Here is a 25,425-nt window from a genome sequence, read left to right as displayed (position 1 = left end):
CTGGGTAATCCCAGTTGTATTTGTTTATTCAATGATGCTTACAATAGCAATACAGATCTTTGAAGAAGACTCTTCTGATATCCAAAATCCTAGACTTAGACTCTAGATAGGACTGTAATGATTTAAGACTCTCTCAATCTAAAACTCGGTTACATATGATGAAAGACCTTCCAAGGAACTAACCGTTGGGAGCCCCTACGTGACTCCAATCTCCTTTTATCTAGAAAACAAATCAAGGCTTACCCATAAGGGTTAGCTTAGTCAGACAGAAACCTATCAAAATAACATCCCATCAAGTGCGGACATAATCGTGGCTATCTAAAGATCGAAATAGAGGACTTGGAACTAAATTTAAGCACTTCTTGAAGGCTTTCATAAGAAAAGCGAAACCTGAAAATAAAGAAGCAATCGGTCAGAATAGAATACCCCGTTTGATCAAGACTTACGCGCAGCAAAGAGGCTTAAATAGGGTGCTCAAGTTTGCAGCAATAGGGTCAATAAACAGCAGGAAAAACCAGCAAGAGGATGCTGGAAATAGTGTGACAAACAACAGCAGGAGCAGGCTGAAAAAAATAAGGCGCAATATGGCAGCAATAGTGCTGGAAGAGAGGAACGAATTGTGGGCAGTAAGAGCGCTTGGAGGAGATTGCAGCAGATGGCAAGCAGGAGCGGTGGCAAGGTATAGGAGCTGGTGCAACTTGGACCAGCACTATTCAGCGAGTATGGCAAGAGTTATGGCTTCAATCCCTAGAGAATGGGCTAGGCCACTACATTATAGGATTAAAGAAAGCCAAAAAGCAGGATTGAAAAGCTTTTTTATTGAAAAGTTAGGATGAAAAATAATGAGAGCTTGGGGAAGAAGTAAGCTTTTAAAAAACTAGGAAAGTTCAATTTAGCTTTTTATTTTAGACCACTCTACCCTTTCACCAAGATTAATTAATTCTAGGACCTAGGACTCAAGAAAACCCTAAATCTTGATTTATATGTATCTAGTTGTGGACAGCTCAGAATTCTACTAGACTGAAGCCCCCTTTTAGCTCTTGAAAAACTCTATAACCTAGATACTTAGTAACTGAGCTTTGAGATCACTCACTGTGTGATCTAGATATGTTCCTCATTGACTAAGCATCATAGTCTAGCACACCAAGGCTCACCCCCAAGGCCATTGAAGGTGCTAGAAGGAATGGTCTGGTATGGAAACCCTTATGGATGTGCAAAGCGTCATCACTCTTGTACAGCATGTTGGTAATTTAATACCAAGTGGAGGGTGATCCGGTAGGATAGTCATTTGACTCGTAACTTCACTGGTGTGAAGTCCACCCCATGCACTAGCTTCCGACATCCTATCACTGGATGTGATTCATGGATACCAAAGATCCATGGCCATGCTAGAGATGGCAGATTGCACTGAAGGCGATAAGAGCTCTGATATCCGGAAGAGGTCACACTGAAGGTGACAATTGATATACTGAAGATAGCATGCATGGTGATCAGCCATGAAAAGAGAGTACTCTGAGCTGTAGAAGAACATGTGCACATGGTAGCAGAAGATGCCCGGCCGGGATGTGAATACTGAACTAGAACTTACATAGAAAAATACACACATGAGCTTCCCCTCCCCCGCCGTACCTCTACCTCCCCCTAGCCCCTCCTTGCCTCGCCCTCTCCCGCCCCTACCCCTCCGCCCTCACCTCCCCCCTCACCCCCGCCTCGCTCCGCCCCCACTCGCCACGCTCCACCCCCGCCCGCTACCCCCTCCGCTCACCCCCGCCCCGCTACCCCCTCCGCTCACCCCCGCCCCGCTACCCCCTCCGCTCCACCCCGCTACCCCCTCGCTCCACACCTCCCGCCCCGCTACCCCCTCCGCTCACCCCCCGCCCCGCTACCCCCTCCGCTCACCCCCGCCCCGCTACCCCCTCCGCTCACCCCCGCCCCGCTACCCCCCTCCGCTCCACCCCGCTACCCCCCTCGCTCCACGCCTCCGCCCTCCTCCGTTCCGCTCACCCCCGCCGCCCATTCCGCCCCCTCACCCCTCGCCTCCCGCCCCGCCCCCTCCCGCCTCTCCGCCCTCTCGTTCCACCCCCGCCGCCCATTCCGCCCCCTCACCCCTCGCCTCCCGCCCCGCCCCCTCCCGCCTCTCCGCCCTCCCGTTCCACCCCCGCCTTCCCCTCCCGCCTTCACCCCCGCCCCCCCATCCATTTGCTCCACCCCGCCCCCTCCGTCCCTCCATTCCCCCCGCCCCCCGTCCGCCCCCTCATCCCCGCTCCGCCTCTCCCCCGCCCCCGCTTCCGCCCCCGCCGCCCCACCTCACCCGTTCCCCGCCTCCACGCCTCCACCTCGCGCCACCTCCGTTCCCGCCACACCCAGGTTCCACCCTCCCGCTTCTTCCCCCCCCCCTTTTGGGTGGCAGCCTCTTCCTCATCGGAAGCCTCGCAATTTGTCTTGGCGGTATGGCGGCTCCCTGCCCGGAACCGGAGGCCCAGACGGTCCCTCCCTCTCCAGATGCCTACCGCGTCATCCTGACAGAGCAGCAATCATCTCGGGTTCAGGAGGTTGCCAATGACTTTGCTCTTACCTCTATCTATGGCAGAGTCATTGGACATTCCCCCTCCAGATCAGCCATCAGGGACTGGCTCCAGTGCACTCTCATGCTAGAGGACGGCCATATTGAGGAGGTGGCCCTTATGGGAAGGGGCATCTTCTGGCTTAAACTCTCCAGTGCGAAAGCTGCGAGCAACTTGATTGCTGGCTCCCCCACGTCAGTGGATGGAAAGATTATCATGATAGTCCCGTGGTACCGTGGATTCAGCGCAGTAGATTTTGATGCCCGGTTCCGTATACCTCGCCATCCAGTGACGTTAGTTTTTCCTGGTCTTGCTGCTGAGCTGCGGCCGATTGTTAGGGACCTGGGCTCCCACTTCGGCTGGGTTATGCACGATACTTTCGCCGATGCGGTGACCACGGCAGGAGCCCCCCGAGTCCGTGTGGCTGTGGCGGATCCTGCGACTCTCAGTGATCGAGATCGTGACAGGTGCCGGCAGCATCACCCAGAGCATGGTAGTCACCGGACAGCCAGGACAGTGTCTGAGGTGTCACGGCTTTGGGCACCTGGCGGCTGTTTGCCCACGTTTCGCCAGCTCTTCTCGGCCTCCCCCGCCTCCCCCCTCTCCGCCCCCTCCCCCCCCCCTCCGAGCAGCCACGCCAGGAGGAGCAAAGGCAGCCGGAGCCCGGACCAGAGATAGTTGGCTGCTGGACTGAGGTTAGAAGGAAAAGAGGAAAGAACAAGAAGATTTCTGATAAAGGCAAGGAGGCAGAGGTTACCCCGCCTGTAGCTGCACCTCAGAGACCCGACAGGCAGCCACCCCAGGGACATGGGAGAGCATCTTCTTCGACGGTAGCCCGCCCTCCACAACCTCAGGTCCCCCTCTCTTCCTCTCCCCAGCCTCTTCCCATCCAGCCCCAGCCCATCCCCCAACTGCACCCCTTGTCTCCCGACCCGCAGCTTCAGCCCCCTCGTCCTCAGTCTTCTCCCCCTCCTTCTCAGCCCCATTTCCAGATGCAGCCCCATCCCTCCCCCCCCCGCCTCTTTCAGCTCTCCCGCAGAGCTAGCTGCTCCGACGGTTCCTCAGCCGAGGGCAGACCCCGCTCCCCCTCCTTCTCCTCCGCTAGCCGCCCCTGAGGAGTCTGAGCTGCCTATTCTCCCCAGCCTCCTCCTCCTCCCCCTCCCCCTCCGCTGGCAGGACACCCTGAGTCTACACCACCACCGGAGCAGGCTTCTCCGTCCGCTAGCCCCTCAGTGGCAGACTCTGTCGGGCCTCAGCTTCAGGAGAGCTCCCCCGCGACTTTTACAGATCTGGCCCCTGGGACTACTTGGATGTGGCCGACCTCGGGACCTTCCCTGCTTGCCTCGACATCAGTATCTTCCTGCTCCGCAAAGGGGCGGATGGGAAGATAGCCGCCTTGGCCCCTAGGGATGGCCCTAGCTTTGCTTTCACGTTCCTCAGCGACGGCACCGAGACCTAGACAGACGACTCGGTCTGGGAGGCTCTCAGGGAGCAGACGCATGCTCAGATTTGCTCCTAGGCCCGTCCGGTGGGCAGCTTCTCGAGACTCAGTGGTCCGAGGGTGACGTGCGCCTGTGGTGGCGCTGCGCCGCCAAACGATTCAGACTGATTGTGATCCTCAGGCCCCCCTGTCTTGGCCCCTCTCCCAAGATGTCAGAGCCTGGACGCCTCAGAAACTCCGTGCCTTCTACGGGATGTCCACCTCAGAGATCTCGAGCTGGCTCGAGAAAGCCTTCGTTCATGGTACCAAAGGCCTCTCGCCTTTGCTGAAGGTGTTGAAGGACGGGCAGGACGACCCCGCCTCCCCCTCCAAACCTTCCCATAAGCGCCAGCGCCTCCACTCCGAAATGTCAGCTTCTTCTTCGACCTCGACCGCGAGCAGACAGTTGTTCGCTGCCTCCCAGTCCTCACCATGAGCCTACACCTCGTATCCTGGAATGTGAACGGGTTTCACTCTTCTGGCACCCGTGGTCCTAGGAAGCTCATTTTGAGACAGGAACTTCAGCCAGCAGTGATTGGACGTTTGGATGTACTTCTGCTCCAGGAACACAAGCTTTCGGCGGCTCACTCCCGTAGATGCGGGAAGATCCTCCCTGGTCGCTCTCACACTTATTGGGAGCCCTCGATTGGCGCACTGGGGAGGAGTGGTGGTGTCTGTACTTCCGTGGGAGAGCAGCTAGCCCAGGGAGTTTTCGGTCATGGCACGTTGATTCCAAGTCGTGCCCTTTGGGTAGGCCTGGAATTGGAGGGCTCCAGAGTTGGAATTCTCAACATTTATGCTCCCACAGATCTCCGTTGTAGAGCCACCTTCTAGAGGACACTTACAAGGATTCTCCCAGACATGGATTCCTGGATTGTTGGAGGTGACTTCAACAATTTGGAGACCTTGGAGGACCAGCAGGGCAGAGGACCGGAGTTTACAGGTATGTCTCAGGCAGAGCAGTCCGCTTGGGACTCTTTTATCTTTGCGACAGAAGGGACTGTTGGCGAGACCCGTCCTTCCGGCGTTGGCACGGGAGCTTGGACTTCTCATGTGGTTTCCGCAGGGAAGGAGGCAGACTCCTGGAGAGGCTGGATAGATTTTATGTTAGTGATTGGGCCATCAGCAGAGGCGGTCAGGCCGGTATAGTTCCAGGGATGACACTCTCCGACCATGCGCCTGTGCTCTTATCATTAGATTCGGCAGCTCAGGCCCTTCCCCCCCGCTCATGCCATTTCCCGACTCCATTTTCTCGAGGGAGGACGTGCGCAGCAGTATTTGCAGTCTTTGGGATAGAGACTGGGGCGAGTGCGCGGATTTGGTTGATTCGGTGGCGCAGGCTTTGCAGGAGTCCAGCCAGATCTGCCAGCTCGCAGCCCTACAGGTTCGACAGGAGTGGTGGGGTAGAGAGAGAGCACTTCGGAGGGACCTCGCCTCCATTCAGCGGCTCCAGCAGGCATCCCCGGGCTCGGAGGAGCTTCGGATCCAGGCCCTTCGAGCCAGAGCCCTTCTTGAGGAGACACTCCAGCGTCGCTCAGAGTTTTCCTATCACGCCTCTCTCTCCTGGGTGCGGAAGGGTGACCGGATGTGCAGGGAGTTCTTCAGGACACATGGCCGGAGAGCTGCAGGTGATCAGCTTCGGAGTCTCAGGACAGCGGAGGCACACATCGTTACGGATCTGGGAGAGGTCTTGGGATTGGCCACCGACTTCTACAGGACCCTTTTCCAGCAGGAGCCGCTTGCTCCTCGTACTCGTTGTGCCCGTGAGGAGGTGTGGAGACACACTCCTTCCTTGGTCCAGCCTAGCATGCAGGCGACGCTGTTGGCACCGTTTACCACGGATGAGATGCTGGAGGCCTTGATGGCCATCGATGGACAAAAGTGCCCAGGTGAGGATGGGCTATCCCGGGCATTCTTCACCTCCTTCTGGGACCAGATCCATCAGCCCCTCCTAGCAGCTCTTCAGAGGATTTTCAGCAGCGGTTATATGCCAGAGAGCCTCTCCTCGGGACTGATTTGCCTCATCCCGAAGGGAGGAGATAGACAGGAGATCCGTCAGTGGCGCCCGATCACTCTCCTTACCACTGCCTACAAAATCCTAGCCAAGATGATCAGCGCCAGAGTTCGGCCTCTACTTCCAGACCTCATTCATGACACTCAGACAGGCTTTGTCCAAGATCCCAGTATCCTAGATAATGTCTTCACCTTTTCAGAGGCGGCGGAGTGGGCTCAGCACAGCGGATCACACCTTGCCATCCTACTTCTCGACTTTGAGAAGGCCTACGATCGGGTGGACTGGTCCTTTCTGGAGGGGACTCTGGAGCGGCTAGGTTTCCCAGCAGGTTGGATTCAGGGTATTTCAGCTTTGTACAGGACAGCTTCTAGCAGAGTCATCATTGGAGGCAGGATGGGTGAGCGTTTTAGCTTGGAGAGATCAGTGCGTCAGGGCTGCCCCCTTGCTCCTTACCTGTTTCTCTTCTTCACCGAGGCTATGACTTACTACCTCCGGGCGAGGTCTACAGGGATCAGGGGTGTTCGCCTTCCCCTCCGGGAGGACACGGAGCTCTTGGACTCGGAGTACGCGGATGACACAGCCCTGTATATCCAGGACGATGAGTTGATGCTGGAGAGGGTGAGGATGGCCCTGGAGGTCTTCTGCTCGGCTGCTGGTGCGAAAATCAACTGGAACAAATCAGTTGGTTTCCTCACAGACCCCGGGGCGCGTTCTCAGTCGGGGAGGTTTTTGGGTTTCAGGTGGATCCCGCGGGGACAGACAGCTAGATACCTGGGTTTTCAGGTCGGCCTGGACATCACGCCAGCTCAGCAGTTTCTCCCGGTGCTAGATTCCATCCGACGGAAGCTGGCTTTCTGGAGCACTGCTAAGCTTTCCCTTGCAGGTCGTGCCTTGGTAGTCAACCAAGTCCTCCTTGCCACGGCTTGGTATGTGGCTTCCTGTTGGTGTTTCTCGAGATCCAGTGTGGCACAACTTAGGAGGCTGGTTCGGAACTTCCTTTGGTCCGGGGAGGATGGCCTCAGAGATACCAGAGCCAGGGTTGCTTGGCAGACAGTTATTCTTCCGCAGGCTGAGGGAGGCCTGGGAGTCATCGATCCAGAGCTGCAGAGTCAGGCCTTGTTAGGCAAGTTAGTCATCCGCGGTTTGACCCCGGGGGGGCAGACGTGGAAGATGCTACTTCAGCAGGGGGTCGGTTCTTGTGTCCCGCGCCGAGGTGGAGAGTGGCTCCCGTCCCTCAGGTGGATCTTCACTTCCGCCCCGCTTACTCAGCCCCGTTCCCCACTCGTTCGTAGCCTCCTCATGGTTTGGAGGCGGCTCCGCCTCAGTCTCATTCAGTCCCCTCCCCGCTGTCAGGAGGAGATCGATCGCCAGCCGCTTATCTGGAATGATCAAGTCAGAGATGCCGAGGGCCTTCAGTTGGGGGAGAGATCACATATCAGGTGGGATGGTTGGATGAGGGGGCCAGCCCGGTCCCTTCGAGTTTGGAGGGACACGTACAGACATTTGGAGACGGCTGATCTCACAAACGCAGCTGGAGGTGCACGTGGAGCCCAGGCGAGACGCACGGAGATCGACGGGGCGATCCCAGCCGATTGGTTGGTTCCACCTGAGCCTCAGATCCTCATGCCTGGTGACGACCGTTGGTTGGGACAGTTCACCCCCCGTGGCATCCCACTGGTGGTCGCAGGACGTATGGACGACTCCTCTATTTCTTTCTTCGCGGTTATGGGGGATGGACGACTCAAGAGAGAGGATGCACTCATCGACCCCCTACTCCCATGGCAGAGGGTTCGGATCGTAGGCCTTTTGGGGAAGGTCTGGCGTACCGATCCTAGCATTGAGCAGGATCAGCTGCAGCTTTGGCAACTCTGGCTCTGGGAGGGGCGGGCCTTGTCAGAGCTTGATTGGGACCCAGGAGAGTGGAGCTGGCCAGAGGTTGTGACAGGACAGGGGCCGACCTCCTTCTTTGCCTACAGCACGACTTTGGGTAGGCGAGTTCTTGGGAGGATGCAGAGCTGCCCCCCCACCCAGCGGCCCAGTTGGTATGCACAGGGTATTTCCAGATTCTTTTTGCAGGCCTTCTGGAAGGCCTTGTGGGAGAGCTGGCGGCCGCGGAAGATCTCCTACTTCCTGTGGCTTCTCGCCCACAAAGGTCTTCCGGTGGGGAGCTGGTTGAGACAGATAGGCCAGGACGGACGCTGTCAGATCTGCCATGAGGTTGAGGAGTCACCAAAACACTGCCTGTGGAGCTGCACTCGTGCCCAGGAAGTGTGGAGGTGGACTTTCGGGATTCTCACTCGCGCAGCACCAGAGCTAGGCTTGATCACGTGGGGCGCGTTCTGTTGGTGCAGCACCGCACCTGGTCTACATCACTTATTCGAGGCATGCCAGCAGGACCCCACTTTCCTTATCACGCAGGGTACATGGGGGCCGCTCGAGGGTATCCCGCAGCACCTAGCAGAGGCGGATACAGGAGTTCAGGAGAGGCAGCCAGTCTGGGAGATTATTAGCAGCATAGCAGGGTGGCACATTTGGACCTCGCGTTGCGCGCAGATCCTCGGTGGCACCTCCTTATCGACTGCCCAGATCATGACTGATATTTGGTGCGAGATTATTCATACCCTCAGAGGCCAGTGGGACCAGATTCAGGGAGATTCCCGGTCCGGTCAAGAGAAGCGGAGACGCTTCTTCCGGGCTTGGAACACTCAGGGCCTCTTCTTCGAGCAGACTTCGCAGGGCCTTCGGTGGCGCTACTCACCACCCCGATGGCTGTTCAGTCACACTTGCCTTATCCCGACGTGAGAGAGTGATTCATTGTGTTACCTTTTAGGGCTGTGTCCGATTTGTGAACGCAGCCCGTCAGCTACCAGCTGACCTTTTGTATCTTGTTCTCGAAGTAATATAATTAGCACTGTTTTTTCGGCAAAAAAAGAAAAATACACACATGTGGGTGGTAACATGAGATCTCAATAAATGAAATAAAAATGTGGCCAAGAGAAAAGAACCGTGGTTACAAAACTGTTGTTAGAATTTTGTAGTATACACAAGAAACACATCAAATGTTGACATAATACGCCAGAGATTTTCAGAATTGACACCGACAAATCCACAATCTCAAACACATGAGGATGCGTACATTAAAGAAAATAGCCATCACCATGTCTTGCAAGGGGATTCAGCAAAAACCAGATATGGCTCAATGGAGGCAGTTTGGGTAGTTACTATAGCTTAATTTCACAGCAGCTGAGAAATACAATCATTGTTACTGGCTCGTGAAAAACCCAAGGCCACAGGGCCAAGGGCCGAGAAGTTTTGACACTCACTATTAACTATACAATTGAGCTGGTGCCATCAAGTGTGAGACCAGGGCCTTGGGAGTGGTGGAGATGCCATGGAAAGAGAAGAGCTAGAGAGGCTAAAAGCATAAGCATATCAATGTTTGGCAGACCGTAGTGTGCATGTTAGAGAGATTGACATGTTGACCATGCAAGCTCGTAGGTACAACTTACAAACAGTGACGTCCCCTCGAAATCCCCCCCTTCGGGGGAAGAAGTCTCAAACAGGAAAAACAGGGTTGCCTTTTTTTCCCTGTTTCTCCAAAAGGGTAAGAGGCATCCCTTATGCCCCTTACAATTCTAAGAGGTGAGCCCCAGATCCTCCCATGTGCAAGCCACACATCATCAAATTGAGTGTGCAATGTATTGATACTAATCAAGAGAGATCAAGAAGATTGATATTGTTGAACGGTGAAGCATGCAATAATGCCTCTCACTCTCACAATCTGAAATAGAAGTACTTGAAAGACAACCGACCGACATCTCCGCATCCCTACTGGACTTTTTGCAGAATACAAAGATCTGACTGAAGACTCCAAAGACACTACTAAGGACCCTAAAGACCAGCAAGTCGTGCTTGCACTACAACACCAGAGATTCACAAGAGTCTGACTCTCATATGAGCTAATCCAAAGCCTCCATACATCCTCATGCGAGGTTAAAGGACCAAATCAATGGCCTTCCTTATACTAAACAAAACACCAATGAAATCTCACTAGCCAGCCATGCTAGTTTCCATTGCCATATAGTTGCATACAAGATCACTTGGCAGTCTATGCATAGGACGAGTCTCTTTGTTGAAAACACCACTCCTTCAAAGCCACATACTTTGACTACATTGAAACACCAAAAGCCACTCTAAACCATAGTCCACGAGGCTGATTATTCTCATAATCGATTGCATTTTATTCAACTGCAAACCTCAAACTCTCCCATGTGTAGACCAAAGAGCTCCTGTTTTTAATTGTATCTTTGAATTTTTCATCTCGCTCCCAAACAAAGTCTCGATCATCGTCCAATTCTCAGCTGCTGTTTTTGTCACATCCACATGGTGTAAGTAGTCGACACTCGGTGCTCTTCCAAGCATATCGACAGCCTTCTCATTTTTTTGCTCCCATGCAAGGATCTTTTCAGTATCCCGGTTGTTCTTGAGCTTTTTCTCTAAACCCGATACTGCTCCCCACAACCCTTTCTCAATCTGACAGATAGTTGCCATGAAAGGAAATACCAGCCATTAAACTTGGATACTTTCAACTCAATGACTACTGCCTTATCCACTTCGGACCAGCTGTCCTGTTTGCTCTCGTTTCAACACGTCGAGTACACTCAGACCCTAAAAAATTCACAACAAACTCCCACAGATCCTCACACGAAGGCTCTGATAACAATGTTGAAAATGAAGCATGCGATAACATCTCTCACTCTCTCACAATCTGAAATGAAAGTACTTGAAGGAAAACCACCCGACACAAGATAGACACAAAGACTTTTTATTATGAATGTCTGCCCAATCCCTACTGAGCTTTTTGCAAAAAACAAAGACCTAACAAAAGACTCAAAAGAGACTACTAAGGATCCTAAGGACCAGCAAGCCATACTTGCATTAAAACACCTTAGATTCATGAAAGCCAACTCCCATATGAGCTAATCCAAAGTCTCCAGGACCCCTCGCGCAAGGTAAAAGGACCAAATCAACCGCCTTCCTTCCATTACACACGAAACGGATGAAATCTGATTGGCTAGCCAAGCTAGCTTCGTAGTTGCATGCAAGATCACTTGGCTGTCCAAACGCCACTCCTTCAAAGCCACATACTTTCACTACATTGAAACACCTAAAACCACTCTAGGACTTTTCATTCCCCTCAAACCATACTCCATGAAGCTGATTATTTCAACAGATATGTTAACAAAAGCATACTCCATCCAACTTTTAGAGTGTAAGCATGGCCACCATTTCAGATAGCCTTCGAAAAGGCACACATCGAGGCTCCACAACCCGCAGACCTTGCGAAATGACACAATTGAAGTTTGAAGAGCTTGCTTTGTAGTTGCTGAAGCATCCTGATGTTTATCATCGATTATCACACATAAGCACATCTAACAGCAAATTGCTTCATAAAAAGAAAGAAAAGAAAAGAGATTTACTACAGAAGGCTAAAATGGCCTATGAGACCAAGTCTGAAATACGTCATGAGAAAAAAACCCATGTTGGGGAGCAAGAGGTGTCTAGTGCACCCATAGAGATCTAATCTTGAACTGAGGAAACTGAGAAATTCAAAAGCCATGAGACCAAGTCTGAAATACGTCATGAGAAAAAAACCCATGTTGGGGAGCAAGAGGTGTCTAGTGCACCCATAGAGATCTAATCTTGAACTGAAGAAACTGAGAAATTCAAAAGCCATGAGACCACCTCGTATCATGAGCAGGCTCCTGGTCATGGCCATCTGACTGACTGATTTCCAGCTCACTCAGGGAAACAAATAGGTACAGCACACATTGTGTTGAGACACACATGGCATCCATGCAAACTGCCACATTACCATGGATGACCAGGACGAGTCCCAGCCAGTAGATTGGATGAAAAACAGCAGCATACAAGTGCAGTATTGCCACATGGCAAGGCAGCTAGATCACCTACAGCAATTAGAGGGCAGCCACATGATCTACAGGTTAATACTCAGATAAGATCCAGACTCCAAACAGCCCCTTTGCAGCACAATATGGACATTGGAGAGTAGAGAAGGAGCAGTCAATCTCAGTCAGTCTCTCTCCACTCCGTCCTCACGGGAAGGCTTCAGCCTTCAATGTACAGTTGCATTCAATTTAGCATATAGGCATCTACACAGAAAACACTCCGTGTTATCCCACCGCCATGCAAAGTCGCTTGACGTTCATTACATTTGGGCTCTTATACAAGTGCACTTCGTCCTTCTTCTTTCACTCTACTGCTCCATCGCCCTCCTCTTGGCCCACCTTCTCTCAGGTTCTCTTCGGCCCGTCACCTTTCTCTTACATACTCAATGCTCATGGTGTTGTAGTTCGCTCCCCAGTAATCTCTTGGTCGTGAGTCTTTTTTCCTGCCCTTGTGCCGAACCGTCTCCTTACAAACTCTTTCATGACCTTACTACTCTCCTCTCTCCCCTCGGCTGCAGTCTATCGCTCTCAGTGTCTTTTTTTGTGCACCCTGCCCCCCATCCCTGCCGCTCTTCCTTCACCTCGTCTTCTACTCTCCCCCTGCGAACCTGCATATGGCCACCTTTCTTACGTTGCTGAGTGCTTACCACCTTTACACGTCACAGCTCCCTTTACCTCCTTACACATATCAAAGCTCTTTGCCACCTTCTCACTTTGCTGAGTTCTGCCTCTTTTCGCATGTCGCTGCTCCCTCTACCTCCTGTGTCTCTTTCCTCTGATGCTCATCCTTAGCCAGCACTTCATCGTGCCTGCTCTTTGCCTCCCAGCTCCCAGCTCACAGCAGAACTTCGCTGGCCCTTCTCTTCCTTGGCGAGCCCTTCATCTCCTTGGCCAGCCCTTATTTCCTCCCTTACTCTTTTCTTACCCCTTATTTGCCAGTCATCCTGCAGTTGGTTCTGTTGTACATGAGCTTCCAGCTCTGACGACCTGGCCCTCCCTGGCTTGCCCTTCACACTCATCAGACCGGAACTACCTCGTCAACCACGGGGGTGTCAAACACTCGTGGGGTCCTAGTTGCACCTGGTGTTGCTTTCCTTGCACCCTTACACAAGTGTATACATGCACTTCGGTACATTTCTATTTCGGTTTAGTTTACGCTTCCATACACAATTAGATAGCCTAAGAGAAAAGAAAGTTAATAAGGAGTCTTCAAGAGACCAAAGGGTCTATGAAACTGAAAGAACCTGATACAATGAGCAGAAAGGGTGGAGCCTCTAAGCAAGCATCAACACCCAAGACGAATACAGCATAACCGTAATCATAGAAACGCCAATACATAAAAATATATGAGCCCATGGAGAGGATGAAAGTTGTGGTGTGGCATCACTGTGATGATCCTCCGGAAATTGGAGGGGTCAAGCCTAAGAGGGAGCCCGACGATGTACGAGGCAGTGGTGGCATAAAACCTGTGATAGGGAGCTAGCAACAGTCGGTATATGTGGTCTGTTGTGGTCTCCTAGCTGTTGCCCTATGTAGGACAAGTCCCATTGTCACCCACGTTGGCCATACCTTTGATTCGGTGAGCGTGGAGGGGAGGTCCCCAAGCCTGATATGTGCCTCAACGCTGGCAAATCTGTCATGTCTCTCGCTTTGTCCTCAAATCCACTTACCCTCATCTCGCCTATGCGTCCTAAGCATATGCTGCCTGTGTTGAACAACCTCATGAATCTCTGATCTAGGTAGGACAAGAAATTGGATAGGGGTCCAAAACCATCCCTAAAGAGATGGTGATAGCATCTCGGATCTCATAGTATACATGGCATCTGAAAGCAAAGTGCTCCTCCGACTCGATCTCCTGCTGATCACATAAAGTACAGATGCGACCCACTCTAGGTATGCCCTCAGCCCGCCTACTCGCAATGTGAAGTCGGTGTGATGAAACACGGAACTGCCTGATTGATATCCTCAACCAGGGGGAGGTGGATCCATGTATATCCTAGTGGGTCAATGAAGCCCTACTTTGAAATCCGCAAGCAATGGGCCCTATAGAAGCTGAGCTTCACAGCAAGCTCATTTACTGTGGATTATCCGTGAAGGCAAGAGAAGCTGAAGCCTCTCCACTCAAGCCCCCAATCTGTCTCTGATAGGTTTGTCCCCCAACAAGGGCTGCCATAGATACCTGCTAGGCAAACCAAGGAGTCAAAAGAGAAGAGACTTGGTCTGGGGATCCAAGAAATGAGAGTGAAAGCACTAACGCTCAAGTCTAGCAAGCAAGACGTATCCCTTCCTCAATTGGGCTTGCATCATTGGTCACATCGTGCATGGCTGCCCGGGATGTATTAAAGATCATGACCTTGGTTTTACCAAGGTTGACCTTCAAGTCATGTGTCTCGCAGAAGGTATGAAGTGAATCCAAGTGTCAACGGATGCCCTCTGCTAAGGATGAGAGACCACATCATCTGCATATAGGAGGATCTGGATCAAGGATCCAACACGAAAGCAGCCTACGCCCCCTAGAGTCCTAATGAAAGTCTTGAGCTTGTCTTTATAGATGCCAAGCAAGATTGATGATACTGGACAACCTTGTTTGACCCCAATAGTGCTCGTAATCTCCTCTATCCACCCTCTACCAATCCAAATGCTGCCTGAGACTCTCGACTCTCTCATACAGTGCCGTGACTGCCTAGATGATCTCCTGATCATACCCCAGCTCCTACTAACATCTAATCAGGCGAGCTCTCAAATTGTGTCAAAGGCTTTGCGGAAATCTACAAAGCTGCAATAAACGCTCTATCTGCATGCTCTTGCCTCCTCAATGACACATCGAAGTGTGAGTATGTGAGCTAGAGTCCCGTGATCAGTCCGAAAGCCACATGTCGCTCGGCTCCAAGTTCTTGGAGCTCTACAAACAAGCTAACCTCAGTGTCGAGCGCCGAGAGAAGTAGTTCATGTTTGTTTCACGTCCAGTGAGAGCCTTGAGTGATCTAGGCTCTGAGCTCTACGTGGGCATAGCTAGGGTCCCAATGAAAATGCTGGTGTGTCTACAGCTTCTCAAATATCAATCTTAGATGTCTACTCTGCTCCATAGGATAAATCCATGGTTGTCGTGAGGCAGCCTGACAGTATAACATTCAATGACAGTACCCTTGATGCTCACTGAACCTGTAGCAAATAACCTGTTGGGTCGCCTCACAGCCCCGTGCTTTGCAATGTTCACTCTTTTGTCAAGGTCTCTATTCAGCTACCAGTCTCAAGAGAAGTAGTTTGTGTCGGGTGACCTCAAACACTACAATGTTGATACGCATAATCAATGACCAAACTCATGTCGAGTCAAACAAGCAATGGTATCTATCTCTGCATCTCATAGTATCAGGACATCTCATCAGACCAAGATCCTTTGTCTCCAAATGCTGCAAAGTCACATAAAGTGTGCAGCATCAAATCTTGACTGTGTCATGTGGCCTCAATCTATCACCTTGCCTCAATTTGGAGTCGGTGAGAGGATGTCCAGAGCTGACCCGTGGCTATCCACACAGCATGTTAGAGTGGTTCTAGAGATGCCTTGATGTCTCAATGAAGCCGTCCCTAGTCAAAAGAAATGCTCTCTATAAAATAGCCTAGTGGATCTCCTACTGTGTCAAACGTAAGGAAGGAGCATGCGAGGGTATTGGGATGGGGAGATGTGGTAAATGGACAAGTTTAGGCATACCAACACTTCTCATCAGTTGCAAGCTGCCTAGACCATAAGAGAGCTCTCCACAACAGTCTCTGTCTGGATGCATTAGTCTCGGTCATGATCTGAAACGATGCGTGTGTGTAGAGGCCACACTACAAACTCTGCAAGTATATATCATGGTGGAGTCATCTCTTCCCTCAAATTATGCATGAAAGCATCATGACCTGCAATCCCTTGAAGCCAACCCTCTCAATCTCTCTCAGAAAACGCCTAAATATAGTGCTATAGTCTAACTAGGGAATAATAAAGGAGAGGCTTCATATTGATATGTTGAAAAAGAGACTGGAACCATTGTCTCTGCAATCTCAGTAGTGAGGCATACCCTTGGTTAGTTAAAGTCAAGCTACCCTTTTCATGCTTAATGTTACCTTGCAAATATGCATCCGAAGTACACATAAGATGTGAAGGGTGCGACCCTTTGTAAAGGGGCGTACTTTACAATGCTGCAACTAGAAGTAACCCTTCAATGAATACATGTTTCTTTGAGAGACCTGTAACTCTTCTAAAGGATTGTACCTTATTACAATTGTCCCATCCAACTGCATACCTTTCACATGCATCCAACAATCCATAAGCATAAGCTTTACGGAAAAGATACATCATGGGTCATAACACACGCATTGGTTTACAAAAGTCCGCATTATCCAGCCAAAAAGCTGGATTCCTAGATAAGAGAAGGCCTAGAAAGGCTAGAACAGCGCATGCAGGTTCTATATCAGGCTCACACAGTAGCAACATTATCTCATGCACAGCCCCAATATGAGGATCTCCCCAAACAGTTGGTCGGTGTGCATAGATAGAGAGCTCTACCTTGAGTAGTCAATGAAGCCTGCCAAGAGGCACGCAACAGTGGGGAGAGTTCCGCAACAAACGGTGTCGATAGTGGTGCCACAACTGGCTGGTGTACACTTTTGGGGCAGGTTTTGTACTTGATCTGTATATCTATACGTGTTCTTTTGGCTGTACTTCTGGCAGTGATACCTTCAGATCTGTAAATTGTTCTCTACCTACTTGTGTGCACACGTGTGAAGCAAGATAGGTGGTGTGTAGAATCCTGCCAGTTATCTTCCGCATTAGATGACTTGTGGTCAAGGTTGGAGATTGATGCAAGGTCATTGTTGTTCTAACATGGTGTCAACTTGAGTTGCAAGCTAGAGATACAAACTCAGATTCTCCAACATAACAATGGACAAGTGCTAGTTATGCGTGGACCTGCAATTTGTAGAACATGATACTGATTTCTCCTCTGTCCCATAGACCCAGTTAAGTCCACTCACACACACACACACACAGATGATATGATATGATGTTATCTTATTGATGTCCACGTTAACACAATCACCATCATCATCATCTTTTCACACATACAAGCTCTGAAATAGTTGATAAGTTAAGCCCATTAACTGAGTTCATTATTCTGAGACCATAAATCACATTCCATTTCCCAATGGTTTCCCCAGGTCTGAAAAGTCCGCCTCAAAGCATGTATCAACTCTGTGCCAACTCAGAAGTTGACGAATTTTATTTGAAAGCTAAGTTTTCAGATTTAAAATGCAAGTAGCAGTTGTACAGGGAACCAGCTTGAGGTCTAGCCTGCGCTTCCACTGATAATTAACTCTGCCTGAAGTGGCCTGAGGGTATGCTTGGAACAAACTAAGTGCTGGCTATTCGCTAAGTAAATATGCAGTGAAATTACCATCCCATGCGAGTGTGCCAGTGTGTCTTGCTCAGACACGCACGCACGCAACACTAAGCATTACGACGTTCAATAACACCCAGATTGAGGTAAAAAACCATCAGCTTATCCACCAAGAAGTGTAGTTGCAAAGCTATTAATCTCAGCTAAAAGCAAGGCCTCCCTTATGGAGAAGTTGACAACAAAGGGAGCTGCTAACTACAAGCTCATGATCTGCCTCAAAACATGTCTGTTCGCAGGTGAGACAGGTATTGGCAGTAGTTAAGTCCCAAAATCAATGTTCATGACTGAGAAAGCACCAGTTAGCTGGTTTAGAGATTGGTTTGTCGTCATAAATACGCTCAGGTACATTTAGAGAACTTACGTATCCCAACTTTTGCCACTTTGCATAGGCGTGACAATCGTGTCCAGATAACACTGGAATCTTGTCAGAATGCTTTGTAATAGCATGCCTGTTTAGGAGGCTGTCTGTTTTTTTCTTGATCTTTTAAATAAATCTTAATCTTTTCTCGGACAAAAAAAAAAACATTACCGAGATTTGAAGGGCAATTCTGCATAAAAGGTCCCACAGGATCTACGAGATCAAATTCCAGCGCAGTTCAAAAAGCATTAAAACGAAATGCTACCAGGCTCCAGCATTGATAACGCGTGAAACGTGATGCTATGCGTGCCTTCGTGCTATAAATACACATTATAAGGCACAAGCGATGCCTAATGTCATGCATAATTAAAATCATCTTCCCAACATCATCCTGTCCTCTAGCAAATTCTGATCGTCTGTATGAAAAGGACTGCGATAACCCCGTCAACTTATAGCTCGAGCGCAGCTAACGAACTAATGGACCCAATGGTTCGACTACTCCCGTTATCACTCAAGCAAAAGTCTAATGTGATATGTAGTATATGCTTTCTACAAAAACAAAGCGGCCTCTGGGCTGATTGCTCGAAATGGTAGCCTCAGGTCACGTGGCTAGCTCTTTCTCATGCTTTCTAAACTCAAAGTTTTTTCTTCAGCGTACATTAAGAAAGAAAATAGTCATTCAACCGTCAAGAATTCCTTGATTTTTCTACTGGCAGCTTCCTCTTAATGTTCTTAGTGGTCTCATCAAATCCTACGGTAACTTGCCGACGACTTGAACGACATTTTAAAGTAGATGCAGTTTGGCTATCACTTCATTGAGACCAATTCCTTTGAATTCTAATGCTAGCAACTCTAAGTATCGTCGCTGGGAGTGCGGCTTAAACTCCCAAAAATTTGTGAAAGACACCAATGTTACAGAAACAGAGTTACTAATTGTGAAGAAGATGAAAACAAGCGCACAAAAGGGAGAGCAAAAAGTCCTACCGAGCTTATTCCGCTTGGACTTTGGCATCTCGGGCGTGATCGATACGAATGCGGCTTCAGTTTGGATGTAGAGCAACGCTCTGATGAGCCTGCAAAAAGAGACAAAGTAACTGCGCACTCCCTCCAATTTAGGGAAAGCTCAAAAACAAACATGCATTTTCTTTTTTTGAAAAAAAAAAATTTAGTCCTTGTCATTAGGATGGATTCACACCTCCCGCACCGACTTCTCGCAGCAAAAGCTTTCCGAGGGCGCCAGCCCGCGTCTGATGTTCAGACGGGGTGCACGGAAATGTCTCACGGCACCTCAAATTTAGCACATTATCACCCATGTCCTATCTATTTAGCACATTGTCATGTAGCTCTAGCTCTTGGAGTGGAGTTATGGCGCAGGAAGAGCACCTGGGATTACATTGAAAAATCAAAGAAAACTTTTTGAGAAGATGTATGGGGGTCTTCAGCCCTACCCCCTACTCCATCCTTTTGGTAGAGACGAGTAGAAAACAATTAGAAATAGGCGATTTGGAGAGGGTACATTGGTATCTAACAAAAGTGAAGAACATGCCCTATGTTACAGACTGTGGTGAGACTTGCTTGGGACACAAGGTCCAACCTATAACAGAGCATTAAGAGTAATATTATACTCTTAAGAGGATGGGTTTCTTAACACACGAGCATGGTTCCCGGAGATGGAAAGCTGAATGGATGATGGTGGATCTGTCCCCTATGGCAATGCAAAAAGAAATCCTAGATAGGTTTCTACTTGCAGGATGCTCTATACCGACAAGCTCCCAGATGCACCAAATTTGAACACTACTATATGCACATTAACATCAAGTATTGGGGGACCTACACAAAAGTTGAGCGACAAGTGTAACCACAACACCAATTACCCAAAGGTGAGACATGCCATCATACTAATGCGTGCTAGACCCCATCATTTGGGAGTCGAAATGGGATATTGGGGGGAGTAGCCACCAAGAGAAAAATTTTGTATCGTCTGCAAGACGGGGATGACTAAAACCAACACTGGTTATCTACTGGCGAAGTTATACTCGCACTAGAAGAGGTAGAGGTTACACCATAGTGGTGAACATGCGAATCCCATGGGGATGCCGGACACTTGTTTATGCACTGCCCCTCCCAGGGTCAAGTGCATATTAGTGAGTAACCAAGTACTGATTCTCACTAACTCTTGTTTTGAAACTGAAGGGTTGCTACATCTTTTTTGATTGTGCCAATAGGCTTCATGGGTCTTTCTTATGCCGAGGAACTTTTTATCAGCTTGTGAGAAGGCCAAAGCAATCATTTGTCTCATCACTTTGATCAATCCATCCTCTCCGTCTGAGGGGATGTTTTCAAAGCATTTTCCTATGTCGACTGTAAGCACTGAGCTTATTTTTTGTGGTAAATTTATTGTTATATCATACATCGACCTAACAATCCAGAATGCTTTAGAGTGTACTCCCAGGTCCTAGGTAATATGATCCTACACCACGGCACTGGCCATCATCAATGGCTCTAGGTAGGCTTTGAGGGTTGAATCAATAAAAGTTGCTATCTCCAAGAAGATGCAAGCATGGGCATTTTTTATCCATCTGAAAGTATTCTTATGTGCTTTGTATGTGCACATTAAATGGGGTAGCGAGTATTTTTCAATTTGTGGACAAATTTGGAATTCCAGTATTTCCTTGGCCAGTCGGGTCAAGAATATTGCCCCCTTTGACTTGTATAAAGTCCTTGCTATTCAACCTCTTTTGCTAGAGAAAATATAAATCTTTTACAAATGAAGGCTGGAGTGGAGGCCGACTTGTCTGTAGAAGTGATCAAGATATTGGCATTTAGCCAATCTAAATTGGTCATTGTATCATAAGAGTGAAAAAAGGTTGAAGGGTCAATTTTTTTTTTTTGAAATGCTTGTGCATGTTCCCGAAACAGTGTCATAAGATGGCCAAGTCTTCCTACAAAAGTGGTTAGTTAATGCCAAGCTTCCATTATAGTGTCAAACACTCTTTAACATCAATTGGTTCCTAAAGGATGTGGTTCAAGCCATTTTGCACCTCAATTCTCAATTGCTCATTTTGAATCAAGTTCGTATCCAAGGATGCTATATGGTTCCAAGTATGGTTGATAAGACGGGTTAGTTTTGGTTCCGAGAAATGACAAGGGAGATCCCCTTTTTCTCTAAAAGTGAGCCAAGGTTCATTAACAATTCCCCAATGTTGCTTAGAAATGTCCAACTTATAGAAATATCATTCATCACGGAGTACACATTAGGGAGATCATTTTTAAGGAGGAAGCAACCAATTAAAATTTTCACTGAAAAATAATCCATAATAGGGTTATCGAATATCAGGATCATAATTTTCTTTCTTTCTTTTCTCTTTTGAGTTATTAGTGACAAAATTTGATGAGAGAAGGTCATAATACCTCTTATCAAGGGTGTGGAACATACCTGCATACAATCAATCCACGTCATCATAAAGCAGATGCTTCACTGGTACCTTGTTGTTGGTACCTTGAGCAATAGGAACCGTCTTTCCACGTCTAAAGATCTTTGATGGTCTCACCTGGGTATCACTTGTTTCCAAATGGACTGAACTCTTGAAATAGGCTTGTCATTCAATTCTTCTTGGGGCTGGTGTGTGTGCTAGCTGTAAATTCCTGCTCCTTCCAAAGCCTCTTCTTGTTTGCTAAAATCTGCCCCCCCTCCTAGAAGATCCAAAACCTCCTCTTATTTGCTAAAAGCTGCTTGAATCTAGCCCTCTAATTATCTTTTCTCCATAAGAGCATACCTCGGGGAGGGATGGGGAAGTAACGGCATAGAAAGGCTCTTTGCCAAATTGTTTACTGCTGTGAGCATCAAATCCCTGATATACATGAATGTGATAGATGCTTTCCCAAATATCATAAATAGTAAAAAAGAGTTAAAAGAAAATTTTAGAGGTCTGCCCAAAAAGAAGGAAGTCAAGTTATTCGCTATGTACCAAACTGCATGGTCAAAACATAGAGGTTAGGCTTTACATTCAATTTCTATTTGTTACACCAGCACTTTACATGTGGCCTACCAATGTTGAAATGTCATTGATATATTTTGTGGTGCTTTTTTTCATCTCCGATATCTTTCTCTTGCACTTCCTAAATACCCCCATGGGTAAAGGGCATCTACCTAAGGCAAACAAGGACATGGGGGGAAAAGCTACCAAAGTGTATTTGTACCTCATGGGAACATCAAACTCCTATGCTGTCCTTTTTTATTCATTCTTCACTGTCTTTGCAACCTGCACCATGTCCATTAAGAAGAGCCAAGTGTCCACGTGAAAGGGTACAAGGAGATTCATGTTGTGTAAGTCCCACACTTTTTCATCAAGTGCCATGAGTTCTGCCTCTAGCACCCTCAGTGGAACGTAGGGGTTTGTATAGGTGGGACCATAGTTTTTCTTCATGGTACAAGTGCGGGTAACCATGACATCTGAAAATATTTTTTCCTAGTCATCTTGGGAAAGTCCCTCTAAGTTGCAAAAATTGTGTTGGGGGTGGAAGTTCAACTTTGTGGTGGGTTAAAGCATTTTAGATCCATGTCCTCTGCTGATGTAGACTAACTAAGGGAGTAAGGTTGTGAGTTAGAAACATATTTCTCATGATGCCTAGGGAGTTCTCAACAGAGTCTAGTAGAGAATTAGTATCCTGCTCACAATAATTTGATCCAAATTCTGGTGCAACTGGTTGATCAAGGTAGAGCAGACAACATAGTTGGTACATAGTTGGTTGTGGTTTCCGAAGTAGGTGAGACATCATCCCCCACAAGACAGCCAAAAGAGGAAGAGGAGGAAGGAGAGCAAAAAGAGGAGGAAGAAGGTATGATGGATGAGGTTTTAATGCAAACCCTTCCATATATTTTGATTGAAAACAAAGAATATATATTTTTGATTGACATTCAATACATTAAAAATTTGAGAGAAGATGAAGTACCGGGGGCACTTTCCGCTTGGGAGAGTAGTAGTAACTTAGGTTACCCAAAAGATGGGTTGGATAGGTGCACAAATTTGGCACCTGCAAACACTTTGGAGCATCCAATCTTAACTGTGTGGGAGGAAATGAATGACTCTACTAATGAAACAGTTACAGGGACGGAGTTCCGTGAGGTCTAAGAAAGATTGGAGGCAGAGAGGGTGCAGACACGTTGGAGAGACAGATAAGGGGAAAGAGACAGCTAACACAACAGAAGTAGAGTTGGATCTATTTCTGGCCATTGAGGAAGAGTGTTCCTCAGTTCAAGAAGCTTCAACCACTGATTCATGGGTGTTGGATAGTGGTGCCTCCCGTCACATGACTTGCAAGAAGGGTCTATATTGTTCCATGCAGCCTCTATAGGAACCCATCACCATGACGGTTGCTAATAACGCAAAATGCCCTATTGAGGGTACAAGTACGGTTTCATTTCTTTTTGTGAATGGAGATGTTAAGAAACTATCTAATGTGCTGTATGTTCCACAATTCAAGAGAAATTTGCTATCAGTTACTTCCATAATTGACCTTGACCATGAGGTGAGGTTCAACAAGACAGGAGCAAAAATTTTGGATAGTGTAGGCAATCTCATGAAAAGCATGTACGGTGTTTTTGAAAGTAGGATCTCTAGATACTAATTTCAAAATTTGAAACTTGAAACTTGAAATTTGAATTTTCAAATTTCAATTTTAAATTTTAAATTTTAAAATTTGAATTTTGAATTTTGAACTTTAAATTTTAAATTTTAAAATCTGAATTTTCAATTTTTAAATTTAACGTTTGAATGTTTGAAGATTTGGCCATGTGGCCAAATCTTCCTACTGATTTGAAAGAAGCTAGCAACATTTGGCAGCATGGCAAAATTTTCCCAAACCCTGGTGCTTTGAAAGATTTGGCCACACAGCCAAATCTCCCAGAACCTGGTGATTTGAAAGAAGCATGTAAGATTTGGTTGCACGGCCAAAACTCCCCATACCCTAGTGCTTTGAAAGAAGCCTACAAGATTTGGCCACATGACCAAATCTCCCCAAGTTTGAAAGAATGCCACAACCAAATCTTCTCAGTGCTTTGAAAGAAGTCACCAAGTCTTAAAGGATTTGGCCGTGCATCCAAATCTTGCTAGCTTCTTTGAAAGCACCAAGGTCTGAGTAGATTTGGCCGTGTGGCCAAATCTTATTGCTTCTTTCAAAGCACTAGTGTCTTAGGAGATTTGGCCATGTGGCCAACTCTTGTTGGCTCCTTTCAAAGCACCAGGGTATTGGGAGATTTGACCATGTGGCCAAATCTTGTGGGCTTCTTTGAAAGCACCAGGGTATGTGGAGATTTGGCTTCTTTCAAACCACCAAGGTCTAAGTAGATTTGGTTGTGTGGATAAATCTTGATGGTTTCTTGAAAGCACCAGCGTCTCGAGAGATTTGGTTGTGTAGACAAATCTTGCTATCTCCCTTTCAAAGCACCATGGTCTGTGAAGATTTGGCCATGTACCCAGATTTTGTTGGCTAAAATTCAAAGCACCAAGGTTTAGGAAGATTTGGTTGTGTAGTGAAATCTTGTAAAGCATTTTCATCCTAAGTCACACCATCAGGTATCAATATTGAACTATAACAAACGTTATGTATGCAGGTGCCACATTGAAAGTGGGGGTTAAAGTCAACTTGCTTGTCAGTGGAAAAATTGTTGCCATTGGGACAATATTCTCTACATCACATGATGACATGTGCCAAGGTGTGCCCTTGGGAGAAAACAATGTATCAGTGGCGATCGATATTTGTATGGATGAAAGTGCACTTCTTCCATTTCCTACAATGGATGCATTCTTAGTCTATGAGGCTTTGGGTAGTGTTGTTCATTGGAAAGCACGATCAATGAGTTGTGTGGACAATGTCAATGGAGCTATTGTACCAATGAATGATATAACATCAGATACCATTGATGTTGAACCTCTATGTGAATATGATGAGTTTTCCATTCGAGAATCATGGAAGGACAAGAAAGTTTTAATATGGGATGAGCAGAAAACCAAGAGCATTGCTGAGGGTGTTGTTTTGTATGTCTACCCATTTGAACCTATAAATTTTGAGATGCTTGGTGAAGGTAATCTGGGTGTGGGAATTGAAAAGTATCATAGTGATGTATCAGGCATCGATACGATCCACTTAATAAAATGGCCCATTGCACAAATAACCTTTTTATATGGAACTTCATTAAGAATCGATGACACCATGAATTTTCCAAGTGGTTCTAGGCAAAAGCACATGGAAGATGAGGACCCAAATGAAAAATCCACAAAAAAGAGGCGTTACTGCATGATAAAGAGGAAAGCTAAAAAACATGGCATGCCATTAGCATCATCTAGACTCACAAGGGATGCAGTCACAAAAGTATCTATGATTGATTGTTGTAAACAAAATTGTTTTCAATTTGCCGATCGTCAAATGATATCCAAATTACGCATAGAGTATTGGGGCCAAAGTTTGGAGGCTCACACTAATTATGTATATGACACTCTTGGGGTTGCTTGTCGAAAAGATGACAATGGGCAGTTCAAATATGTCTTTTCATTGAATGGTATTCAAGTTTGTTGTAGAGCATGGTATGAAATGCATGGTATTCCA

General features: G+C 47.9%; 1 protein-coding gene across 1 annotated transcript in view; it reads right to left on the bottom strand.

Moving 5' to 3' along the window:
• Window positions 1-18,930, bottom strand: part of LOC147891627 (Ribosomal protein L10 family protein) — a 33,520-nt gene extending 14,590 nt beyond the window's left edge. The window contains exon 1 of the mRNA XM_087388678.1: window positions 18,805-18,930. Coding sequence (XP_087244804.1) covers window positions 18,805-18,832 — 28 coding nt within the window. The 5' untranslated portion in view covers window positions 18,833-18,930. The remainder of the gene's footprint in view (window positions 1-18,804) is intronic.
• Window positions 18,931-25,425: the final 6,495 nt, after the last annotated feature.

This window comes from Dipteris shenzhenensis, chromosome 17 (genome assembly GCF_047967505.1).
Source record: "Dipteris shenzhenensis isolate YYH24624 ecotype China chromosome 17, Dip_SZ_1.0, whole genome shotgun sequence".
NCBI lineage: Eukaryota > Viridiplantae > Streptophyta > Polypodiopsida > Gleicheniales > Dipteridaceae > Dipteris > Dipteris shenzhenensis.
The sequence above is the reverse complement of the archived record's forward strand: the minus strand, read 5'-3'. Positions and strand labels throughout refer to the sequence as shown.